Source organism: Lolium rigidum, chromosome 2 (assembly GCF_022539505.1).
Source record: "Lolium rigidum isolate FL_2022 chromosome 2, APGP_CSIRO_Lrig_0.1, whole genome shotgun sequence".
NCBI lineage: Eukaryota > Viridiplantae > Streptophyta > Magnoliopsida > Poales > Poaceae > Lolium > Lolium rigidum.
Genome location: NC_061509.1, coordinates 201,161,233 through 201,183,546, shown reverse-complemented (window position 1 = coordinate 201,183,546; position 22,314 = coordinate 201,161,233). Strand labels below are relative to the sequence as shown.

The following is a 22,314-nucleotide window of genomic DNA, read 5'->3' as shown; positions in this document are numbered from 1 at the left end:
TCTTTTTGTATGGTTCAACTAGGCAGGAGGCACCAGAAAGTTTAAGCAAAAAAAAAGTGCCCGTGACTTATCAATGTCTTGGCCGACGAGGGCGCCGAGAATATGTGTGAGCAATTATCTTTCAAAGTTTTTGTGTGCTGAGTAGTCTGACATATTGATGTAATTGTCATATTTCTTTAATTGAAATATCTTTGTGATATGTAGTTTTGGTCTGCTAGAGAATTTGCCTCTTCAAATGTTGTGTAAACCTTTTTGGATGAGGGAATATTTTTTAGAATGTGCACATAAGGTATTCATCCTCTCTTTATATTCTCTACATCAGTGCAATTATGCTAGACCTTTCAGATCATAATGCGGTGCAGACTCATAATAGAAATTTGTTTTTTGATTTTGAATTATAGGTACTTCTCAGAGAACATTTAAGGATGGAGATTTATGCCCATTTTGATGGGAAAGGTGCTTCCATGGACTTCTTAGGTAATGAAGAATTGAACACTGAATTCCCAGTGATGTTTGGTTATAAATCCTAGAGCTATATTTGATGTATTGATATCTATATATATATCATTAGTAAATTATTACCCGTTCTTTAGCTTATTCTTGCCGCTTTACTATACGTTCGCTTTGTGTATCCTTGTATTTGAGAAGTTTGACTGTGTGATGGTGTTACATTATTGGTAGGAAGACGGGGATTGTGAGGAGAGACCGAGACAGATGAGAGCTGGGTAGAGAAATGGCGAGGGACGAAATGCCACGATCTGCAACGTAATTCTTTTGTAAAATTGGAAATTTTATATGTGATCTCCCTGCCAAGCCTATTGAGACATTTTTATTTTACTAAATGCTAATTTTCAAGAATTATAGGAGATTCTTTCCTCTTAATGTTTTGATTTATCCCCCATCATTTGGAAATATTAGTTAAACTGGATGGTGATACTGTGCTTATACAACCTGCACTGTCTTTTTCTTTTATAAATCATGTGAAAACAATCAGACTCCCATAATAAATCCAGTAGAAGAATTTCTAATGTTTTTTAAAAGAATTATGCAACGTGTTAAAAAAGAGACATCCAGGGCAGTCGCTTTCCGCGGAATTGTTTGGTAAAATATGTTAATGCTGCAATGATAATAGATTTCCTTCATCTAAATGGATAGTTTATTGTACCCCTAGAAATATTACCTGGGAGAGGAATACCTATGTGTGGAACGCATGATCTTAATGCAGTAAAATAAAGCAAACAATCCAAAATAATGCATTTGTGCTTTTCTCTATGTTTCCTTGGCATTTACTGGAAATCATATACGTGATTAAATTGAGAGTATTAGTTTATCTGTTAGCTTTGGTAATATTTAATGTCCACTTCTAACAACATTGGCAAACCTGTTAAAAATCGGATCTGATAGCAAAGCAGTGTAGCAAGGCAATTTTATGACATCTCAGTGCTTCCATTCAACACCGTGTGTTATTGCCATGTTTGGAATTAACTCTATATTGTTTCCCTGTAGCTGCTAACCATTGTGGCTAAGGACGAAGGGGAATCATGTTATGTCTATCTTAAAATAAGTTCGAGGAATAAACCTTATAATGGGCCATGGAAAGGTTTGTTTTTTACAATGTGATTCCTGGCATTTCTTCTATGTACGCTTCAAAATTCCATTAATAATACTTTTTCCCCAATAAGTGGGAGCTCACTTTGTGAACCCTTAGTAGAAAGAAAACTTGCGTCAAGTAGAAGAGAACCCAAAATTGAGTGCCAGTACAGTTGTTATTGAACACTCCCTCCAGTCATTTAGCTACAATGTGTGACTTTCCTGTGCAAGCTATCGTTGGTAAAATATATGAGACAAATTCCAGAAAAAGATAATTTGTTCTGTATTGTTGGAGACATGCATCACATATTGGTTGTAAGATTTAAATTCAACATTCTGAGCTTTTTACAGATTCATCAAGAAATGAGAGAAGTGACTGAGACGAGAAAAGATGACATCGAATTACACGCACCGAACGTCCGGACCATGTGTCCGATGGCTTGATTATGATGTCTTCATTGTAGGGATTTCCTATTCATGTATTATTCAAAGTCAAGCTTAGTGAATTGCACTAGTGCACATGTGTTTCTGAAGCAGGTAAATGAATTTTACTTAGTCTACATATTTCAGCTTGTCGCACTGAATCTTTTAGTGGTATATGATGCTGGAACAAATAATGAAGTGGTAATATGCACATTCATATGACAATTTGTTTAGCTCAAAATAATTAAGGGTTAATAAGGTGATAGTCTAATAGAACTAGAATGGTTTGGCATAGCAAGAATTGAACTTTGTTGTATAGGGCTTCCTATCATTGTTATGGAATTTCATATGTCTACGAATTTAATAGCCTGAATTTAATTTAGAATAGATAAAAAGGTGGAAGAGGAGGTGTCATTTATACGTCACTTAGAGAAAGGAAAGTACCGCAGTCGGAAACTTTTTTCTATGCCTAGCCTTTATTCATTTCAGCCATTCCCCCTCTTATCGTCTAGGTTATGCTTGCAGAAAGTGAAACTTTTGTATTCACAACAGAGGATGGTTATGCATGCTCAACAGTCTGTGTTGACACAGCCTTAGTGCATATATCTATTGGTTTGGAGGTTCTCACATGTGTTTTTCTTATCTCGCCTCTCTTGAAACAGTTCATATCACACTTCACACCCAAATAACTTACCGAGTACCATTAGTAGTATCAACTTGTGCTCGGGTCCATCCAACACACATATTGCCACTCTAGGTTCTGTTCTGTGGATTACTTAATTTTTTGTCAGAACAAATAGAGTGATGGTCTTTGCTATATGTCAGCATTTCCATTTGCCTTTTGCATAGTATTTTTTTATGATGCTCCTCATTTGTTTACCTAGATCCTTCTGCCCAATTATTAAATCCCTCGATTGTTTTTTTGTTCCTTTCAGGGTTATACCTAGAATTAAAGACTAAGGAAGCTTGTCTTAATTGGTGTCATGGAGATGTCATGGAGAGAATGGGTATGTTCAGAACTTACAGTAGTGATGACCTTTGTTGGTGGCTTCAGATCTGTGGTATCATATTTATTGTGAATATCAATTTTGCACTGATCATGACCAAGTAGAACAGAGATAAATGTCTCATAAAAACTTCACATGAGATATTTAGGCTGGTGTCGGTTCAGGTATTATAGTTTACCCATTTGAATATACAATATTGTGGGAATTTTCATTTAGTTTCTCTTTTTTCTATAAACAATGCACCACTTTGAACCTCTGTTGTATACGATTCATTTTGAGGAATTCTGAGTCATATTTTCATTATACTTACTATTGTTTATCAACTAGAAAAGAAGGATCTCCCAATGTAGTAACGAATACCAAACATGGGATACTTGCCATGTCCGTGCTCAATATAAAGCAGCTTCCCTGGACAATGATGCTCTTGTCCTACTACCATGGAAATACTGATATGCTAAGCACTGCCCTTTAACCATAATTATGGGTCTTAAATATTGACCACAAAGAAACAACATTTTAATGATTGATTGCTTCAGTGCCTATTTTCTAGAGATTTTTCATGTTATCTTGCATATTTTTTTCTTATTTGTGAGTGTTGTGATCAGTAAGGACTTCATTGGGCTTATTCGAAGATCTTATCTACTTTTACTCACCTGCTTCGTCTTACGATTTTTTATTGCCTAAATAAAATTCATAGGCCTCTCAATTTGATATGTGCTCACTCTAATTGCATACCTTCATGCCTTGCAGCTATGGCTTCATGTGATCAGTTGTGTTTCCTTCAGATTTGCATCTTTAGACAGAGCCCTTTTCTGAAATTATGCTATTCTGGATTTCTAGCAGAAGAAAAACAAATGGTGCTTGCCTTTTCCCAACAAAGGCCTCTTTCCAGAATTTTCTCATTCCTATGGACCATCGGTTCATGGTTGTAGCTTAGTCACCTAGCAAAGTGCTATCTAATAGGCAGTTATGAACTTATTGCATTTTGTACTTGTGAGAATTATATTGTGATTTCCGTCATGCAAACCTTACTCGTGTATGCATTTGGTTCCACTATACCGCCCAATGCTTAGTCAGTGTTCAACTTCACGAGATAATGACTTTGAACTGGGTCATTCAAATTTACATATATTAGCATTTTTCACCTAATTTTTATTGTTGTTATACAATGTGTAAATCAGCTGGAATTCCATGGGGTCGTGCGCCAAGGCGCACATCTAAATCTAGTAAACATGGGTTGGGGCATGTATAGGGGGCACCTCCACAACCCCAATGCATAGGGGAGAGAGGGGGGTTGAGTTGGGGACACCAATATTTAGGGGAGGCTATAGGGGAGCTGTTGGAGCCATATTTTTCTTGTTTCTTCCCTATGTTTGGTATAGGGGTGGTTATAAGGGTGCTGTTGGACTTGCTCTAAGAGAAGCACATTTCCACTGTCTCCTCTGTACCGATGCGTCACTACTGTCAGCTCGAGGTTGGCCACCGTCGGCTCCAGGACGCGTCGCGATGGGTCAACGTCGCTGCTGGATCCAGGACGCATCGCCGCCGCCTCCTATCCAGGAGGCATCACCGCCATCAGCTCCAAGGTGTCATCGTCGCCGCCCGCTCCACGAGGTGTCGCCGCCGCCACCGCCGTTGGTTGCAGCCTGCAAGACGCGTCGCCTCCGCTCCTGTCAGGTGCAGGACGAGTCGCTGCCGTCGGCTGCAGACGAGTCGCCGCCGCCCCCGGTCCAGGATGCATCGCTGCCGCCGCTCAGTTTGCCAGAGGATTTTCCTGGTCGCTTAAGGGCTTGTTCGGTAGACAGGGATTATAGTGTAATGAAGAGTATTAATAGCAGTGTTTTGGGTGAAAACACCTGTTTCACTCCAGGTTTGCATATCTCACAACCAGATTTCTGTCGGGAGTAACCAACATCCTGCGTCCCGAGTACAGGCTTCGCGCGTACGTCCATGCAGCAGCTCAGCTATTTCCGATCGCTAGCAGCTACGAGTGCCCCGCTATTTCCGATATGGCACGGCAAGGTCGCGAGAGAGAAAAAACGCGAGGGACAGCGAGCGGTCCGATTCACACGTGTTTTGGCAGGTTTCTCAGAAGTAATTGAGACTCAGCCCTTTCAAACCGCTACAAAACCGGCGTGCCGAACAATTTAGCTAGTGTTTCGAGAGATTTTGTGCTGGCCCAGTAAACTTAAACACTTCAATCCCCTTAAAAACCTCCGTGCCGAACGAGGCCTAAGGCCTCGTTTGGCAGGGGAGTTTTAGGCCTCGTTCGGCAGGGGAGTTTCTTAGGCCTCGTTCGGCAGGGGAGTTTCCCTGTGTTTTGCTGAGGATTATTCCATAGGGATTGGGTGAAAACACTTCATTCACCCAATACTCTTCTCCATCCCAATCCTCTTCCTGATTTGTCAAGTTTAGGTGTTTGGCACACAGGGTTCGTTTCAACAAGATGTATGCAACTTACAATATGAAGCGAATCATGCGTAGAGCTCTAATCATACATCCTCCCACAAGAAATTAAGATGTTATTTTGACACATCCGTTCCTCAACATCTCACAGCAAAAAAAAAAAAAAAAAAAAAAAATTGATTTGGAAACAGCCGGAGAGAGCAAGTTTATAACTGAATCAGCTAAGATAATGTACATGCAGTCTAGATTAACGGGAGCCTGAAGAACGTGCTGCCGTGGGCGCGGTCCAGACTGTTGTGGAGGTTTAGTTGAACTGCAACGGCTAGCTGACTGAGTATGCTCTGTCCAGCAAGGAAAGCTTCTTATACATGTTGTCAGCGACGAGGTTCTAGCGGCAGCATCACTAGGAGAGGCAGCGGAGCGCGGAGTTGAGGTAAAAGTAAAAGACTACCGGCGAGAAAGCGGTCGGCTACGAGCAACGTATGGAGAAGGCGGCGGAAGGAGATGGTAGAGCTGGCAGATCGGTTTGGCTCTGCGCCGATAGAGACAGCGAAGCGTTGAGCAGCGGCCAAAAACGCGAGGGGTGAGTCGCGTTTCTAATCCGCTTCGACCCGACGAGTTTTCACGTGTTTACCGGCGTTTAACCCGTCCAAGCCGCGCCTGCCAAATGGTCCTTGGAGAGTTTTCTGGAGTATTAGGTTGACCTGGTATAATACACTCCAAACCCAGAAAAACCACTTCCGCCAAACGAGGCCTAAGGGAACGGTTCCACGGGGTTGGAGAGGATTTTTGTTTACCCGTGGTTTGGGGGAGATCGGGGTGGATTGGGCCGGAAAATTTCTCACCCCGGAGTTATCGAACGCATCAATGGAGATGAGCCGAAATTTATCCCGACGGAACTGAAATGAACCACGTGGTTTGACCGGGATTGGGCCACGAACCCCGCCGGGATGGGAGTAACCGGACAAGGCCTGGCAGTCCCGTTTTACGATACTCGATCTAAACACATACTTTTTTTGAACAAGGGGAAGGTTCTCGAAGGACCCCGACTGCTACATTTATATTATCGTCGGTGGAGTAACATTTACAAAATGGACCTCTATAGCAGAGAAAACTACTACATGGCCCTGGACTTTGCACCGAAGACCCTAGCAAGAAATACAAAAAAGCAATCAAGGCCAGGACTTCTTCTTCCTGCTCCTGCTCCTTCATCACCGAAACCTTGATAGAGCAACCAACTGCGGCCAACCGCACCATCGTCGAGGACATGGCCACTTGGGATGGCGCGCCGGGAGCAAGCCGTGTCGGCGCTAGAGGGCCTACAATCTGGCACAATGGCCTGGAGGTTGAGCACCACTTGTCAACTAACCAGCGACGAGGGAGGGAGTGGCTGCCCTACAACCATGGATCTCAGTAGCTGGACGATTTGCCGCCATCGATGAAGCGCTGGTGAGGATAAACTCCCAAGAATCTTTGCACCACAGCGCATCAGGTGATTTCCCCACCACATGCCTGTTGTGGAACACGAATCGCCAGTGTGCTTCCTCTCCTCGCCACCACGGCCGGCCAGAGGAAGACACCCAGCGCCTCTGCTTCACATCAGGCGATTGAAGAAGATGGTGGCCTTCCCTTCACTTCCACAGAAGCCTAGGAAAAAGAAGAAACCCTAGAGCATCCAAATCCACGCCGGATGACATCGCCACCAGGGGAGAAGGGGGCAGAGGCAGGGAGACCCTCCCGACTCTCAATGTTACTGTAGCAGCTCGAGAAGGGTAGAGGGGGGAAAAGAGCCGTGAGCTTATGTCCTCCAAACATATACTTTGGTGAATCCTTTGCAGGAAGTGAACGACTTGCAATCGGCTAAAGCCATAACAGAACGCAAAATAAATAATGAATTTCAGTTCTTCAATAACTATAACAAACAGATTATATGTGCCCATGCTGTCAATGATTATTACAGATGATTCTTCATCTTGTTTGCGATGCTGGTAAAACTGCTCCAAGAGAATGAATGCGACAATTATTTAACAGTCTTAAACCGTGTCACCGAAGAAATCGTGGTGCCTGCCACTCTATTGAAGCTAAAGCACCTCTTGGTATGCATGAAAAATAGAGGGGGAAAAAGTATCGAGAAAAATAACAGCAGCCGGCGCTCAGATATGATCACAAACTGCTTTTGTGTAGTCTGACGTTGATGACTTCCCACCAAGATCAGCAGTTCTGTACTTCCCCTCGGCGATAGTCTGGAGGATAGCATTGTGGATCCGTTCTGCTTGGTCGTTGAATTGCAAGTGGCGCAACATCATAACAGCACTCAGCATAAGAGCAGTTGGGTTTGCGAGGTTCTGCAAGCAATTGAATATCACTCAGTCAAATCAAAGACAAGAGTCGTACTAATAACTTGACTGAAAGACATGGTCTAGAGACCATGAGATTCCAAGAAATTTTAATTTCATACATGTAGAGTGAGGGAAGCCAGAACTAACAAATTAAAACATTATATGAGAAACCTCACAATTTTGAAAGTAGTGAATGTGACATGGAAGAGTAGATTCTAAGACAAATTTACCTTGCCAGATATATCAGGTGCAGAGCCATGGACAGCCTCTGCAAGACAAATGCCACCTTCACCAATGTTGCAGCTGGGATATCAACAATAGTGAGATGATGTTGTCTCGATGCCCTAATAATAAATCATCAAAAATAAATAACTGTACCTGGGAGTTAGGCCCAAGCCTCCGATCAAACCAGCACATAGATCACTAATAATGTCACCATATAGATTTGGCATCACTAATACATCAAAGGTACCAGGGTTCTTCACAAGCTGCAAGAGAATGCAGTTCAAACTCAGTATAATGTTAAAATCAAATTTGCAAAATAGAAGGAAATATAATAAAAGTAAATGCTTAATTAGAGGACATAATAATCAAGTGTGAATAAACATTAACACCAAAAGTGAGCAAGTTTCGTGTTGACAACATACCGTCATACAGCAGTTATCAATAATTACTTCCTCGTATATGATTTCTGGATACTTCTCAGCGACTTCACGGCAACACTACAAATGTACATAGAGAATAACAATGACTTAGCTCTCAAGAGAAATGACAATAAGGAACACATACCATCAAGAAGGGACAGAGATAGCCATCAAAACCTTGAGGAAAAGTCCATCTGTTTTCCTCATGATATTGGCTTTATGTATCGCAGAAACTCTCTCCCTGCCATTGGTCTTTGCATAATGGAATGCATACTCTGCTACTCTTAAACTTGCTTGGCGGGTAATAATTTTCAAACTCTCCACTACACCCCTCACAACCTAGAGAAAAAGAAGTGTGCCATGACAAAGAATGCTTACAATGGAAAATAAAATTATCTTTCGGAATTCACATGGCATACCTGATGCTCAAGGCCGCTATACTCCCCTTCAGTATTTTCACGAATTGTCACAAGGTTCACATCATCATATCTAGTCTTGTAGCCTGGAAGGCTGTTGCAAGGTCTGACATTGGCGTAAAGTCCTAGTTCTTTCCTTAATGTAAGATTCAAAGAACGGTGGCCTTTTCCAATTGGTGTAGCCATAGGACCTTTCAGACCGACTTTGTTTCTACGCACAGACTCCAGGCTCTCCCATGTCAAAAAGCTCTCTGTTCTGGGGTCCACTTCTGTACCAACATAATGTTCTTCCCATTCTATTGGTACACCTGCAACTTTGAATACCTGAAACAGCAAAAATACAGCGTTAACTAAGCAAGCTACCTTCAAACAGATCATGCATGATTTGAGTTCTGTCATGAACTTGATAACACCCATGTTTTCCTTCAAGGGATTGATAACAATCATGCTAAAAGCAGTATTCTCATGAAACTCACTTGCAAAGTACAGTTTTATAAATAGAGTAATTCGCTTCAGATAATCGTGACCATGTATGGAACTTCATGCTGAGCAAACTATGTCAAATCAACATCCAAACAAGTAGATTATGTTAAGTTGAATAGCACGATTAACGATACGGAAATCTATGTCATTCCATTGCACTATAAAGAAAATTCATGGGTAATCCTCCTTGAGAAACACTGGACAGGCTAGGCTCAGGCACTGACTTCACTCGCCAGAGAAGTCAGGCTTGGCCAACACTCTGCTAGCAGCTAATCCAGCCAGCAACCACAATATAGAAGTTACCCATCCCCATCAGCCATCACATCTCCATTTCCGTGTCCCTCGTCTCTACAATGGTAGGGTTCTTTGTTAGCTGGGCTTATTTCCTTAGAGACATACATAGTTACATAAGGGGTGAGGTAGATTCCCTATAAAAGTATAGTATGTATCTACTATCAGTAGAGAAAGAGAGAATTAAGCCTCTTTCACAACATCCCAACCTATAGTATATCTTCCCTTTCCAACACCCTAATCTTTATCTAGCAATGATCATGTAGTTGCACATAAACAGAATTGCCACTGAACCTGCTACACAGCACAGAGAAGTCCAAAAGAGAGAAAGCTCATGCTCAACTGACAATGGATATATTGAGGTGGCCTTGGTAGTTAATAATGTCCTATCCGATCCAATCCTTAAAATATTAGTCACTTACTCACTTGTGATATTTCTTTATGTAAATTAATAAGTATTACAGAATAACTGTTATGTTGTTGTTCCTGATGATTCTTAAGCATATACAGCAACTTAAGGACCTAACCCCTCAAGTGCTCTTTGAGCCTTTGATCATATTGGAATCAGTATGCAGATATACAATACAATGATGTCACTGCAGCCATGGAATGACATCACAATCAATAAAAAAACATTGCATATATATTAGGGTTAAATGCACTTTTGGTCCCTCAAGTATTGCAGAACTCCAACTTTGGTCCCTCAAGTATTGCATAAGTCCAACTTTAGTCCCTCAAGTATTGCAGAAGTCCAACTTTGGTCCCTCAAATCTATTCTGGTCTAAATCGGCCCTCAAACACTTAATTTAATCTAAATCGGCCATCAAACACTTAATTATTATGCCTTATTAAGAGTTTGAGGGCCTGGTTTAGACCAGAATAGAGTTGAGGGACAAAAGTTAGAAATCTGCAACACTTGAGGGACCAAAAGTGCACTTAACCCTATATATCGTTTCAGATCAAAGTATTAGGCAAAGCCGCAGAAGCTGAACTTTCTAGAATGACATGCATATCCCCAGGTAACTAATCAGAAATACTACAGAGGCCAAAATAGCCCATCCCATTGTGAAGAGAAACAAACAATCAGAACATACAGCATGCCCAAGTTACACAAATGACATGAAGTCCAGAAGTAACAAACTGGATTATAACAAAAATGCAGCCCAGCTCAAATGCACCCAAAATTCGTAACAGTCAGAAGTCCTGCTTTCAGCAAAAGCAAGCATACGTGTAATTATTCCATATTTTATGACGTTCATCTAATTAAGTAATACTTTTCCATCGATATAAAACACTTATCCGAGGATAATAAAAATCTTGAACAGATGAAACATGCTTGACCATGTAGAAATCTTAATAACGACATCAAACTGTAATGGAGTCATCTAAATGCCTTTTGATCCTCATTGGCATATATAAATCCTTCAATTACCATCGCACTAATAACTTAAGAACCCATAAGGAAAGTACGCAAAATACTTTCGCAATAACTAGATACAGTTTTTTCTTGCAAAAAAGGAGATTACTTGTGATTAGTGTTATTACTATGTATATGCTGGTTGTTTAATGACAATAAATATTAAGGACACTTTATGCCATTCTATCTGAAATTAAAATTGCACCGGACCAGGGAAATTGTGAGAGACGTCAGTAGCCTGGGAGGGCAACCACTAAATAATAATTCTATAGTGCGCAGGATGCACAATACTTACTGGCGTAGCTTCAATCCTTTGTTAGTAAATAACAAAGGACATCCAACTGTGGTCAGAATTCGAACACGAATTACTACACAAGGTACCCCGCCAACAGAAACAAAATTCCATACCTGCTTGACCGACTCGGCGATCTCAGGCCCGATGCCATCACCAGGAAAGAGCGTTGCGCGGATAGTCTCACCAGCCTCCGTAGAGAAGGACGCCCCAACAGACCGTCCCATCATCCGCGGCAGAAGGCTCCCCTGAAGCAGCCTCCGGAGCGCCATGCCACCTCTCCACTAGTCTGAAACAAGGAAACAGGCAAAAATAGCAATCAAACCTAGAACCCAGATTTAAAGGTAGGCTGCGATTCAATCGAATAGGCATAGATGAATTCCATAAATTTGATCCGATAAACATGCATGCATCGCTGATCGATAGATCGATCCAGTATTAGCATGTGGGACGTAACGCCCGATGATGTCCGGTACAATCGGGGGTAATTCGGGACCAACTGGGAGGATAGAGATCGGATAGAGGGAGAGCGACGGTGAGGAATGTACCGGAAGAAGGAGATTCGCGGGAAGTGTCAACGGCGGCGGCGGAGGAGGATGGGGACCTGCGGTGGGGGAGAGGGGTGGAGGAGAGATGGGGATTGAAAAGGGAGAACAAAGAAAGGGTGGCTCGGCCTCCCACCGTCCGCGATTTCTCCTTTTCAATTGGCCATCGATCTGAATCAGACGGTCTGTCTTTGCTCAGCCAATGTGCTGCTGTTGGTCTGCAAGGGCCTTGAGCGATTGGCCCTTCCTATGGTTGCTCGCAACCATTTTCTTTTGTTTTCAGTTTCGGCCCGGCAGAAAATAGTATCGTAGGCTGTCCATCCTTAGAGCATCTCCACATGGGCTAAAGTTCGGCGCTAAGAGCATCTCTAACACAGCCCGAAAAAGTGTAAACCGGAAAAGTGATTTTCAGCGAAAAGATAGTTCGTACGAATTTGGCAGTAGCGCAGATTAGAAACCGTAAAAATGAAACTAAAAAGCGGAATTTGAAATGGCGCGGGTAAATTAGGCGATGATCATAGTTCGACATAAAATTGATGCTCCGATTGAGCATCAAAACATACATTGTTCATAAAATTAAACCTACATTACTGGTACACCGGCGCGCGCTAGTTAGCTAAAGCAAAATGCGGCCAATATAGTGACCTAGGCGCGCGGCGATGCCGGTGGTGGCGCAGCGATTCGGCGGCAGAGGGCGCTGACGCTGTCGTCGATGAGCTTCACGCGTCGTCGCCGTCAAGCTCGACTATTTCGAGCTTGACGCGGGCCTCCCGGTGGGCCGCCTCGTATTCACGGACGAGGCGGACGGCTTCCGCCTCCTCCCGGCGAAAGCGCGCGCGAGCCTCCGCCTCGCTGATGGCCTTGGTCTGCGCGAGGATGACGTCCTCCTCGTCGCTGCCGTGGACATAGTCCCCGGCGGAGAAAGTGGGCGACCGCGCGGGGATGAGCTCCTCGTCGTCGCTGCTGTCCGCGACAGGGAGCCGCGGTGCACGGCTGACTAGCCGGACGACGAGCCCTCACCAGCGTTGTCGTACCTGGCGAGCTTCCCTGGGGGCGTGAGCCCCCAGTTCATCCACCGGCGGGCGCTGCGCTTGCGCGCGCCCTTCGACCGATTCCATTTGCGCCGCTCTGCGTCGGTGCGGAAGACGGGCGGGCGTGGCGGCGAGTCGCCGCCGCCCAATCCGGCGCCATGGCCTTGTTAGCCTCCACGGGATGACATCGCGTGGCGGCAGGCTGTGGATCGGTGACTGGGGCGAGCTGGATTGCTCGCCGAAAATGGTGAGTGGCGGTGGCGGAGGGAGAGGAACGGCGGAGGGGAGTAGGGTTTGCGACCCGAACTCCCCTCCGTGAACCCTTTTAATAGGGGCCGTTCGAGGACTTGTTCGGGCTCCTGGACTTATTTTACGGGTCGGCCCATCTTTTCGGTCACTGATCTGCGACACATTCGGCCCGAACCCACAAATCCGCCGGAAAAGTTCGGTTCTGGCGGGATTTACGGGTTCTGTTAGAGATGCTCTAAGAGTATCTCCAGCCTGTTTGAGGCTCCAGACAATAAATCCTGATTTAACAAACGTGGCTGGATTGGATGAAAAAGGAGTGTGGGGGACAACATTTTCCCATTCGCACTCCGTCATTCGTCCATCAGCGGGGATAGTTTCAAAAAATCGTCTTCCCGCTATATAAAAGCATCGCCCAATAGTTCGTCGGTCGGATCAGCTATATTTCGGCGATCGAAACAGAAATTAGAGGACAACAAGCTCATCAGCGGTCCCTTCTTGCGCCTTGTCTGGCGCGAAATCGGGCGGCGATGCATCGTCGGCCGCCGGTGTCGCAGCGTTGGGAGTGGACGTCAAAGGGGAGGACGAAGCAGTCGACGGAGGCTGTCTTGGCGATGGGCGTCGTACCAAGCCCTCGTCTCCTCGTACATCTTGATGTCATTGCCGTCGATCAGGAACGCCATGTCGGTGTTCCTATCCTTCGCCGCGGAGGTTGCCTCCAACAAGGCGATCCGGACGCCCTGGTTGGCGAGCATCTCCTTCCACCGCACGTCGTACTTGTCGTCCCTCCCGGTGGCGCGCGTGCGCCCTCTCGTCGGCCCAGCACTTGTCGAAGGACGCCTGCAACCGGTCGGCCATGGACCGGGGAATTGGCCGACGCGCGGCTGGCCCATGTTCATGGACATGGAGATCATCCTCGCATGTTCGTCCGCCGCCGCCGCCCTCTTTGCCGCGAGGTTCTTTGATACGTCTCCGACGTATCGATAATTTCTTATGTTCTATGCCATATTATTGATGATACCTACATGTTTTATGCACACTTTATGTCATATTCGTGCATTTTCTGGAACTAACCTATTAACAAGATGCCGAAGTGCCGGTTCTCGTTTTCTGCTGTTTTTGGTTTCGAAATCCTAGTAACGAAATATTCTCGGAATTGGACGAAACGAAGACCCGGGGGCCTATTTTTCCACGGAGCTTCCGGAAGACCGAAGAACATACGAAGTGGGGCCACGAGGTGGCGACACCACATGGCGGCGCGGCCAAGGGGGCCCGCGCCGCCTATGGTGTGGGCCCCTCGTCGTGCCCCGACTCGCCCTTCCGCCTACTTAAAGCCTCCGTCGCGAAACCCCCGAGGCGAAAAACCACGATACGGAAAACCTTGCGAGACGCCGCCGCCGGATCCCATCTCGGGGGATTACGGAGATCTCCTCCGGCACCCTGCCGGAGAGGGGATTCATCTCCCGGAGGACTCTACACCGCCATGGTCGCCTCCGGAGTGATGAGTGAGTAGTTCACCCCTGGACTATGGGTCCATAGCAGTAGCTAGATGGTTGTCTTCTCCTCATTGTGCTTCATTGTTGGATCTTGTGAGCTGCCTAACATGATCAAGATCATCTATCCGTAATACTCTATGTTGTGTTTGTCGGGATCCGATGGATAGAGAATACCATGTCATGTTAATTATCAAGTTATTACATATGTGTTGTTTATGATCTTGCATGCTCTCCGTTACTAGTAGAGGCTCTGGCCAAGTTTTTGCTTTTAACTCCAAGAGGGAGTATTTATGCTCGATAGTGGGTTCATGCCCGCATTGACACCAGGACGAGTGACGGAAAGTTCTAAGGTTATGTTGTGTCTGTTGCCACTAGGGATAAAACATTGGCGCTATGTCCGAGGATGTAGTTGTTGATTACATTACGCACCATACTTAATGCAATTGTCTGTTGTTAGCAACTTAATACTGGAGGGGTTCGGATGATAACCTCGAAGGTGGACTTTTTAGGCATAGATGCGGTTGGATGGCGGTCTATGTACTTTGTCATAATGCCCAATTAAATCTCACTATACTTATCATGTCATGTATGTGCATTGTTATGCCCTCTCTATTTGTCAATTGCCCGACTGTAATTTGTTCACCCAACATGCTTTTATCTTATGGGAGAGACACCTCTAGTGAACTGTGGACCCCGGTCCATTCTTTTAATACTGAAATACAAATCTGCTGCAATACTTATTTTACTGTTTTCTCTGCAAACAATCATCTTCCACACAATACGGTTAATCCTTTGTTACAGCAAGCCGGTGAGATTGACAACCTCACTGTTTCGTTGGGGCAAAGTACTTTGGTTGTGTTGTGCAGGTTCCACGTTGGCGCCGGAATCTCCGGTGTTGCGCCGCACTACATCCCGCCGCCATCAACCTTCAACGTGCTTCTTGACTCCTACTGGTTCGATTAAACCTTGGTTTCTTACGAGGGAAACTTGCCGCTGTGCGCATCACACCTTCCTCTTGGGGTTCCCAACGGACGTGTCAACTACACGCATCAAGCAAATTTCTGGCGCCGTTGCCGGGGAACTGAAGAAAAGCTACACCACAAAGATTTCTAACTCCCATGTCAACTACGCGCCAGCAAAATTTCTGGCGCCGTTGCCGGGGAGATCAAGACACGCTGCAAGGGGAGTCTCCACTTCCCAATCTCTTTACTTTGTTTTTGTCTTGCTTTATTTTATTTACTACTTTGTTTGCTGCACTAAATCAAAATACAAAAAAAATTTAGTTGCTAGTTTTACTTTATTTGCTATCTTGTTTGCTATATCGAAAACACAAAAAAATTAGTTACTTGCATTTACTTTATTTAGTTTGCTTTATTTATTGTCTTGCACTCTATATTAAAAATACAAAAAAAAATATATTACTTTTGTTACCATGTCTAGCTCTGAACCTGTTACTTCTTCGCCTGAAGAATTAGTCTTCACTTTTAAACAAGGGGATGAGGAGAGTTTTAAGGATGCTTGGTCTAGAATTTTTACTTCTTATCGTAAAATTGAACCTCAAATGACTCTAAGTTTGCTCCTTAGTAATTTTTATTTTGGTCTTATGGTTCGCTATAGATATGCTTTGGATACTTTAGTGGGAGGAGATTTCCTTCATTGCAATGGGGATCAAGCTTTTAATGCCATAAAGAAGTTGGTTGCATCACATGATTCAGCTAATAACTTTGATTCAGCCCTCACTAGCATATATAGTAGATTAAACAATCTCGAGATAAGTACATCTCGCTTGGATGATAACTATTGCCACGTTCGTAATCGTCTTGAACAAGTTTTAGTGAACTCTAAACTTTCATTGTGGGATCCTACTGTTAAAATTGTTATCGGTGATCGAACTCTTCATGCCTACTCGTGATATTATGTATGAATTTTGCCTTATGCCCGAAAGCATTTATAAATCTTTGAAACTTTGGGGAGTCGATGAAGGAGGAGAAGAAATAACTCTCATTGATAACTCTATTATAATTCCTAAGGGAATAGCCGCAGGTGTGCATACAACCATTCTTGGAAGAAAAATATCCATTGATTATCTTGTTATTGAAACAGGAAAAATCATACTCGGAGATCCCTGTTGAAACTATTGGGAGCAGATCATTGATGTGGGAGAAGGCACTCTGAAATTCACCTCTATACCAGGGGGAAATCATATATTTCCTAAACCAAAGGGAAAGAAAAACAATAAGAAAGGTAAGGGTAAAGCCCAAGGTAAGGTTGACACACCATCTCTTGATAATACTTGAGATACACTTTCTGCGCCTAGCTGAAAGGCGTTAAAGAAAAGCGCTTATGGGAGACAACCCATGTTTTTACTACAGTATTTTTGTTTTATATTTGTGTCTTGGAAGTTGTTTACTACTGTAGCAACCTCTCCTTATCTTAGTTTTATGTTTTGTTGTGCCAAGTAAAGTCTTTGATAGAAAAGTAAGTACTAGATTTGGATTACTGCGCAGTTCCGCATTTCTTTGTCGTCACGAATCTGGGTCTATCTCCCGGTAGGTAGCTCGGAAAATTAAGCCAATTTACGAGCATGATCCTCAGATATGTACGCAACTTTCATTCAATTTGAGCATTTTCGTTTGAGCAAGTCTGGTGGCCTAATAAAATCCATCTTTACGGACTGTTCTGTTTTGACAGATTCTGTCTTTTATTTCGCATTGCCTCTTTTGCTATGTTGGATGAATTTCTTTGATTCATTAATGTCCAAGTAGCTTTATGCAATGTCCAGAAGTGTTAAGAATGATTGTGTCACCTCTGAACATGTGAATTTTTATTATGCACTAACCCTCTAATGAGTTGTTTCGAGTTTGGTGTGGAGGAAGTTTTCAAGGATCAAGAGAGGAGTATGATGCAATATGATCAAGGAGAGTGAAAGCTCTAAGCTTGGGGATGCCCCGGTGGTTCACCCCTGCATATTCTAAGAAGACTCAAGCGTCTAAGCTTGGGGATGCCCAAGGCATCCCCTTCTTCATCGACAACATTATCGGGTTCCTCCCCCGAAACTATATTTTTATTCCGTCACATCTTATGTACTTTGCTTGGAGCGTCGGTTTGTTTTTGTTTTTTGTTTTGTTTGAATAAAATGGATCCTAGCATTCACTTTATGGGAGAGAGACACGCTCCGCTGTAGCATATGGACAAATATGTCCTTAGGCTCTACTCATAGTATTCATGGCGAAGTTTCTTCTTCGTTAAATTGTTATATGGTTGGAATTGGAAAATGCTACATGTAGTAACTCTAAAATGTCTTGGATAATTTGATACTTGGCAATTGTTGTGCTCATATTTAAGCTCTTGCATCATATACTTTGCACCCATTAATGAAGAAATACTTAGAGATTGCTAATTTGGTTTGCATATTTGGTTTCTCTAGAGTCTAGATAACATCTAGTATTGAGTTTTGAACAACAAGGAAGACGGTATGGAGTCTTATAATATTTACCATATGTCTTTTATGTGAGTTTTGCTGTACCGTTCATCCTTGTGTTTGTTTCAAATAACCTTGCTAGCCTAAACCTTGTATCGAGAGGGAATACTTCTCATACATCCAAAATACTTGAGCCAACCACTATGCCATTTGTGTCCACCATACCTACCTACTACATGGTATTTATCCGCCATTCCAAAGTAAATTGCTTGAGTGCTACCTTTAAAATTCCATCATTCACCTTTGCAATATATAGCTCATGGGACAAATATCTTAAAAACTATTGTGGTATTGAATATGTACTTATGCACTTTATCTCTTATTAAGTTGCTTGTTGTGCGATAACCATGCTTCTGGGGACACCATCAACTATTCTTTGTTGGATATCATGTGAGTTGCTATGCATGTCCGTCTTGTCTGAAGCAAGAGAGATCTACCACCTTCATGGTTGGAGCATGCATATTGTTAGAGAAGAACATTGGGCCGCTAACTAAAGCCATGATCCATGGTGGAAGTTTCAGTTTGGAGATATATCCTCAATCTCATATGAGAATAATAATTGTTGCCACATGCTTATGCATTAAAGAGGAGTCCATTATCTGTTGTCCATGTTGTCCCGGTATGGATGTCTAAGTTGAGAATAATCAAAAGCGAGAAATCCAAAATGCGAGCTTTCTCCTTAGACCTTTGTACAGGCGGCATGGAGGTACCCCATTGTGACACTTGGTCAAAACATGTGCATTGCAAAGATCCGGTAGTCCAAGTTAATTAGGACAAGGTGCGGGCACTATTAGTATACTATGCATGAGACTTGCAACTTGTAAGATATAATGTACATAACTCATATGCTTTATTACTACCGTTGACAAAATTGTTTCATGTTTTCAAAATAAAAGCTCTAGCACAAATATAGCAATCGATGCTTTCCTCTTTGAAGGACCATTCTTTTTACTTTTATGTTGAGTCAGTTCACCTATCTCTCTCCACCTCAAGAAGCAAACACTTGTGATTAACCGTGCATTGATTCCTACATACTTGCATATTGTACTTGTTATATTACTCTATGTTGACAATTATCCATGAGATATACATGTTACAAGTTGAAAGCAACCGCTGAAACTTAATCTTCCTTTGTGTTGCTTCAATGCCTTTACTTTGATTTATTGCTTTATGAGTTAACTCTTATGCAAGACTTATTAATACTTGTCTTGAAGTACTATTCATGAAAAGTCTTTGCTTTATGATTCACTTGTTTACTCATGTCATTACCATTGTTTTGATCGCTGCATCCACTACATATGTTTACAAATAGTATGATCAAGGTTATGATGGCATATCACTTCGAAATTATCTTTGTTATCGTTTTACCCGCTCGGGACGAGCGAGAACTAAGCTTGGGGATGCTTGATACGTCTCCGACGTATCGATAATTTCTTATGTTCTATGCCATATTATTGATGATACCTACATGTTTTATGCACACTTTATGTCATATTCGTGCATTTTCTGGAACTAACCTATTAACAAGATGCCGAAGTGCCAGTTCCTGTTTTCTGCTGTTTTTGGTTTCAAAAATCCTAGTAACGAAATATTCTCGGAATTGGACGAAACGAAGACCCAGGGGCCTATTTTTCCACGGAGCTTCCAGAAGACCGAAGAACATACGAAGTGGGGCCACGAGGTGGCGACACCACATGGCGGCGCGGCCAAGGGGGGCCCGCGCCGCCCTATGGTGTGGGCCCCTCGTCAGGCCCCGACTCTGCCCTTCCGCCTACTTAAAGCCTCCGTCGCGAAACCCCCGAGGCGAAAAACCACGATACGGAAAACCTTACCGAGACGCCGCCGCCGCCGATCCCATCTCGGGGGATTCGGAGATCTCCTCCGGCACCCTGCCGGAGAGGGGATTCATCTCCCGGAGGACTCTACACCGCCATGGTCGCCTCCGGAGTGATGAGTGAGTAGTTCACCCCCGGACTATGGGTCCATAGCAGTAGCTAGATGGTTGTCTTCTCCTCATTGTGCTTCATTGTTGGATCTTGTGAGCTGCCTAACATGATCAAGATCATCTATCTGTAATACTCTATGTTGTGTTTGTCGGGATCCGATGGATAGAGAATACCATGTCATGTTAATTATCAAGTTATTACATATGTGTTGTTTATGATCTTGCATGCTCTCCGTTACTAGTAGAGGCTCTGGCCAAGTTTTTTGCTTTTAACTCCAAGAGGGAGTATTTATGCTCGATAGTGGGTTCATGCTCGCATTGACACTGGGACGATGTGACAGAAAGTTCTAAGGTTGTGTTGTGTTGTTGCCACTAGGGATAAAACATTGGCGCTATGTCCGAGGATGTAGTTGTTGATTACATTACGCACCATACTTAATGCAATTGTCTCGTTGTTAGCAACTTAATATCGGAGGGGGTTCGGATGATAACCTGAAGGTGGACTTTTTAGGCATAGATGCGGTTGGATGGCGGTCTATGTACTTTGTCGTAATGCCCAATTAAATCTCACTATACTTATCATGTCATGTATGTGCATTGTTATGCCCTCTCTATTTGTCAATTGCCCGATCGTAATTTGTTCACCCAACATGCTTTTATCTTATGGGAGAGACACCTCTAGTGAACTGTGGACCCCGGTCCATTCTTTTAATACTTGAAATACAAATCTGCTGCAATACTTATTTTACTCGTTTTCTCTGCAAACAATCATCTTCCACACAATACGGTTAATCATTTGTTACGGCAAGCCGGTGAGATTGACAACCTCCACTGTTTCGTTGGGGCAAAGTACTTTGGTTGTGTTGTGCAGGTTCCACGTTGGCGCCGGAATCTCCGGTGTTGCGCCGCACTACATCCCGCCGCCATCAACCTTCAACGTGCTTCTTGACTCCTACTGGTTCGATTAAACCTTGGTTTCTTACTGAGGGAAACTTGCCGCTGTGCGCATCACACCTTCCTCTTGGGGTTCCCAACGGACGTGTCAACTACACGCATCATTCTTCTCCCTCTCCGCCCTGCCACGAGTTTTGCTCCGCCGCCGCTGCACATCCACCGCCCACCTTGCGTTTGTCCAGCCTGATGGCCTCTCTTTCGGCGCCCGCGGCTCCTCGCCTTCGGCGCGGCGTCATCGGCGATCTTCTTCGGCGGCATAGTGGTGGAAGGGAAGAGGAGGAGCTGCAACTGTGTGGGAATGGCGGTAGCTCCTCCGAAATTTGGCGGGGAAAATGGGTATATGCGGCGCATTTTGGGGGGAAACGAAATAAATGGAGGGAACTACCATTTCCATGGCCGACAACACGGGCCGCTCGACGTTGCGTTTTTGTTTCGTCCGGAGTCCTTGTTGTGGTGGAGTCACAACAGATGCCATGGGATGACTTGAGTTGGGGCCGGATGTACGCAAGGGGATCCGAGTGAGGGGAAGGTTAAGGGAGAAAGAGCGATGAACTCAAGATCTTGTATTGATGAACTTGGCCAAAATGGCCAGAGGTTGAAGATGGTGCGGAGTACAAGGTGAGCACCTCTATCCTAGTGTTCATCCTCCCGCACAAGGGGTGCCCCCTCTCCTTATTTAGGGGAGAGGGTGGCTTACAAGGGAAGAAACCCTAATGGCATCTTTGGTGAGCTAAGCTACTTTATAAAGCTACTTTGGCTCCAGATGGTACCGGTATCGTCTTTAATCAGGGGCTGATGACCTCCTCCGGCTTCTTTTACATCATCAGCTTCTTTGGCGTCACAGCTTCGATTAAAGCTGAGGTGCGTCGCTCATAAAGTGCCTTTGGTCTTTGATGGAATCTTTGACTGGAATGCCGACATGCTACAGTTGAGCCTATGTCGGTTCTCTGTTATCCCTACCTTAGAGCTCTGCATCTTTGCCTTACTCGCATGTTTACCGAACTCCGACATACCCCTCCTGGTATACCGGTTCGTCCTTACTCAACTTAGAGCATCTGATTTAATCTTTAATCCGGTAGATCAATCCTTAAATATGGCTTATTTGCCATAGTCTTGGCCTACCGGGGGCCATCCCCCCGACATTAGTCCCCGAAGCTGGTGCGGTCCGGTGGATCTTTTCGACGGTCCACGCCAGGTTCTCTATCGCACCGGATTAATCCTCCCGGTTTCAAGTTAAACATTAGTCGGTAATACCGAACTCCTCAGAAATTTCCCGGCTTCGTTTAGCCGGTATCTTAGTCATTAAGA

General features: G+C 44.0%; 1 protein-coding gene and 1 long non-coding RNA gene across 4 annotated transcripts; one reads left to right on the top strand and one right to left on the bottom strand.

The window, feature by feature from the left end:
* The first annotated feature begins 269 nt into the window (after positions 1 to 269).
* On the top strand, positions 270 to 4,109 carry LOC124692835. 3 transcript variants are annotated; one of them, XR_006999708.1, is made up of 6 exons: positions 270 to 289; positions 402 to 477; positions 1,507 to 1,600; positions 1,942 to 2,127; positions 2,949 to 3,020; positions 3,771 to 4,109. It is a non-coding gene; the product is annotated as an uncharacterized LOC124692835 (long non-coding RNA). The 3 variants fall into 3 exon arrangements; XR_006999707.1 differs by lacking the exon at positions 3,771 to 4,109 and adding an exon at positions 682 to 765 and having other exon boundaries at positions 2,949 to 3,603; XR_006999706.1 differs by lacking the exon at positions 3,771 to 4,109 and having other exon boundaries at positions 2,949 to 3,603.
* Positions 4,110 to 7,310: 3,201 nt separating this feature from the next.
* On the bottom strand, positions 7,311 to 11,982 carry LOC124692833 (isocitrate dehydrogenase [NAD] catalytic subunit 5, mitochondrial-like). The gene is made up of 8 exons (XM_047226278.1): positions 11,857 to 11,982; positions 11,425 to 11,597; positions 8,829 to 9,149; positions 8,587 to 8,748; positions 8,413 to 8,487; positions 8,144 to 8,253; positions 7,996 to 8,068; positions 7,311 to 7,771 (listed from the first exon to the last, which is right to left on the bottom strand). Exons 2-8 carry the CDS (start codon positions 11,578 to 11,580, stop codon positions 7,580 to 7,582), a joined length of 1,089 nt encoding a protein of 362 aa, XP_047082234.1. The 5' UTR covers positions 11,581 to 11,597; positions 11,857 to 11,982; the 3' UTR covers positions 7,311 to 7,579.
* Positions 11,983 to 22,314: the final 10,332 nt, after the last annotated feature.

Excerpts from the sequence above, each read along its gene's own strand:
- LOC124692833 (XM_047226278.1), bottom strand. The coding sequence starts at position 11,580 with ATGGCGCTCCGGAGGCTGCTTCAGGGGAGCCTTCTGCCGCGGATGATG. Across the intron at positions 8,254-8,412 it reads TTGATAACTGCTGTATGACG|CTTGTGAAGAACCCTGGTAC; the intron begins GTATGTTGTCAA and ends ATTCTCTTGCAG. Across the intron at positions 8,069-8,143 it reads GGCTTGGGCCTAACTCCCAG|CTGCAACATTGGTGAAGGTG; the intron begins GTACAGTTATTT and ends TTGATATCCCAG.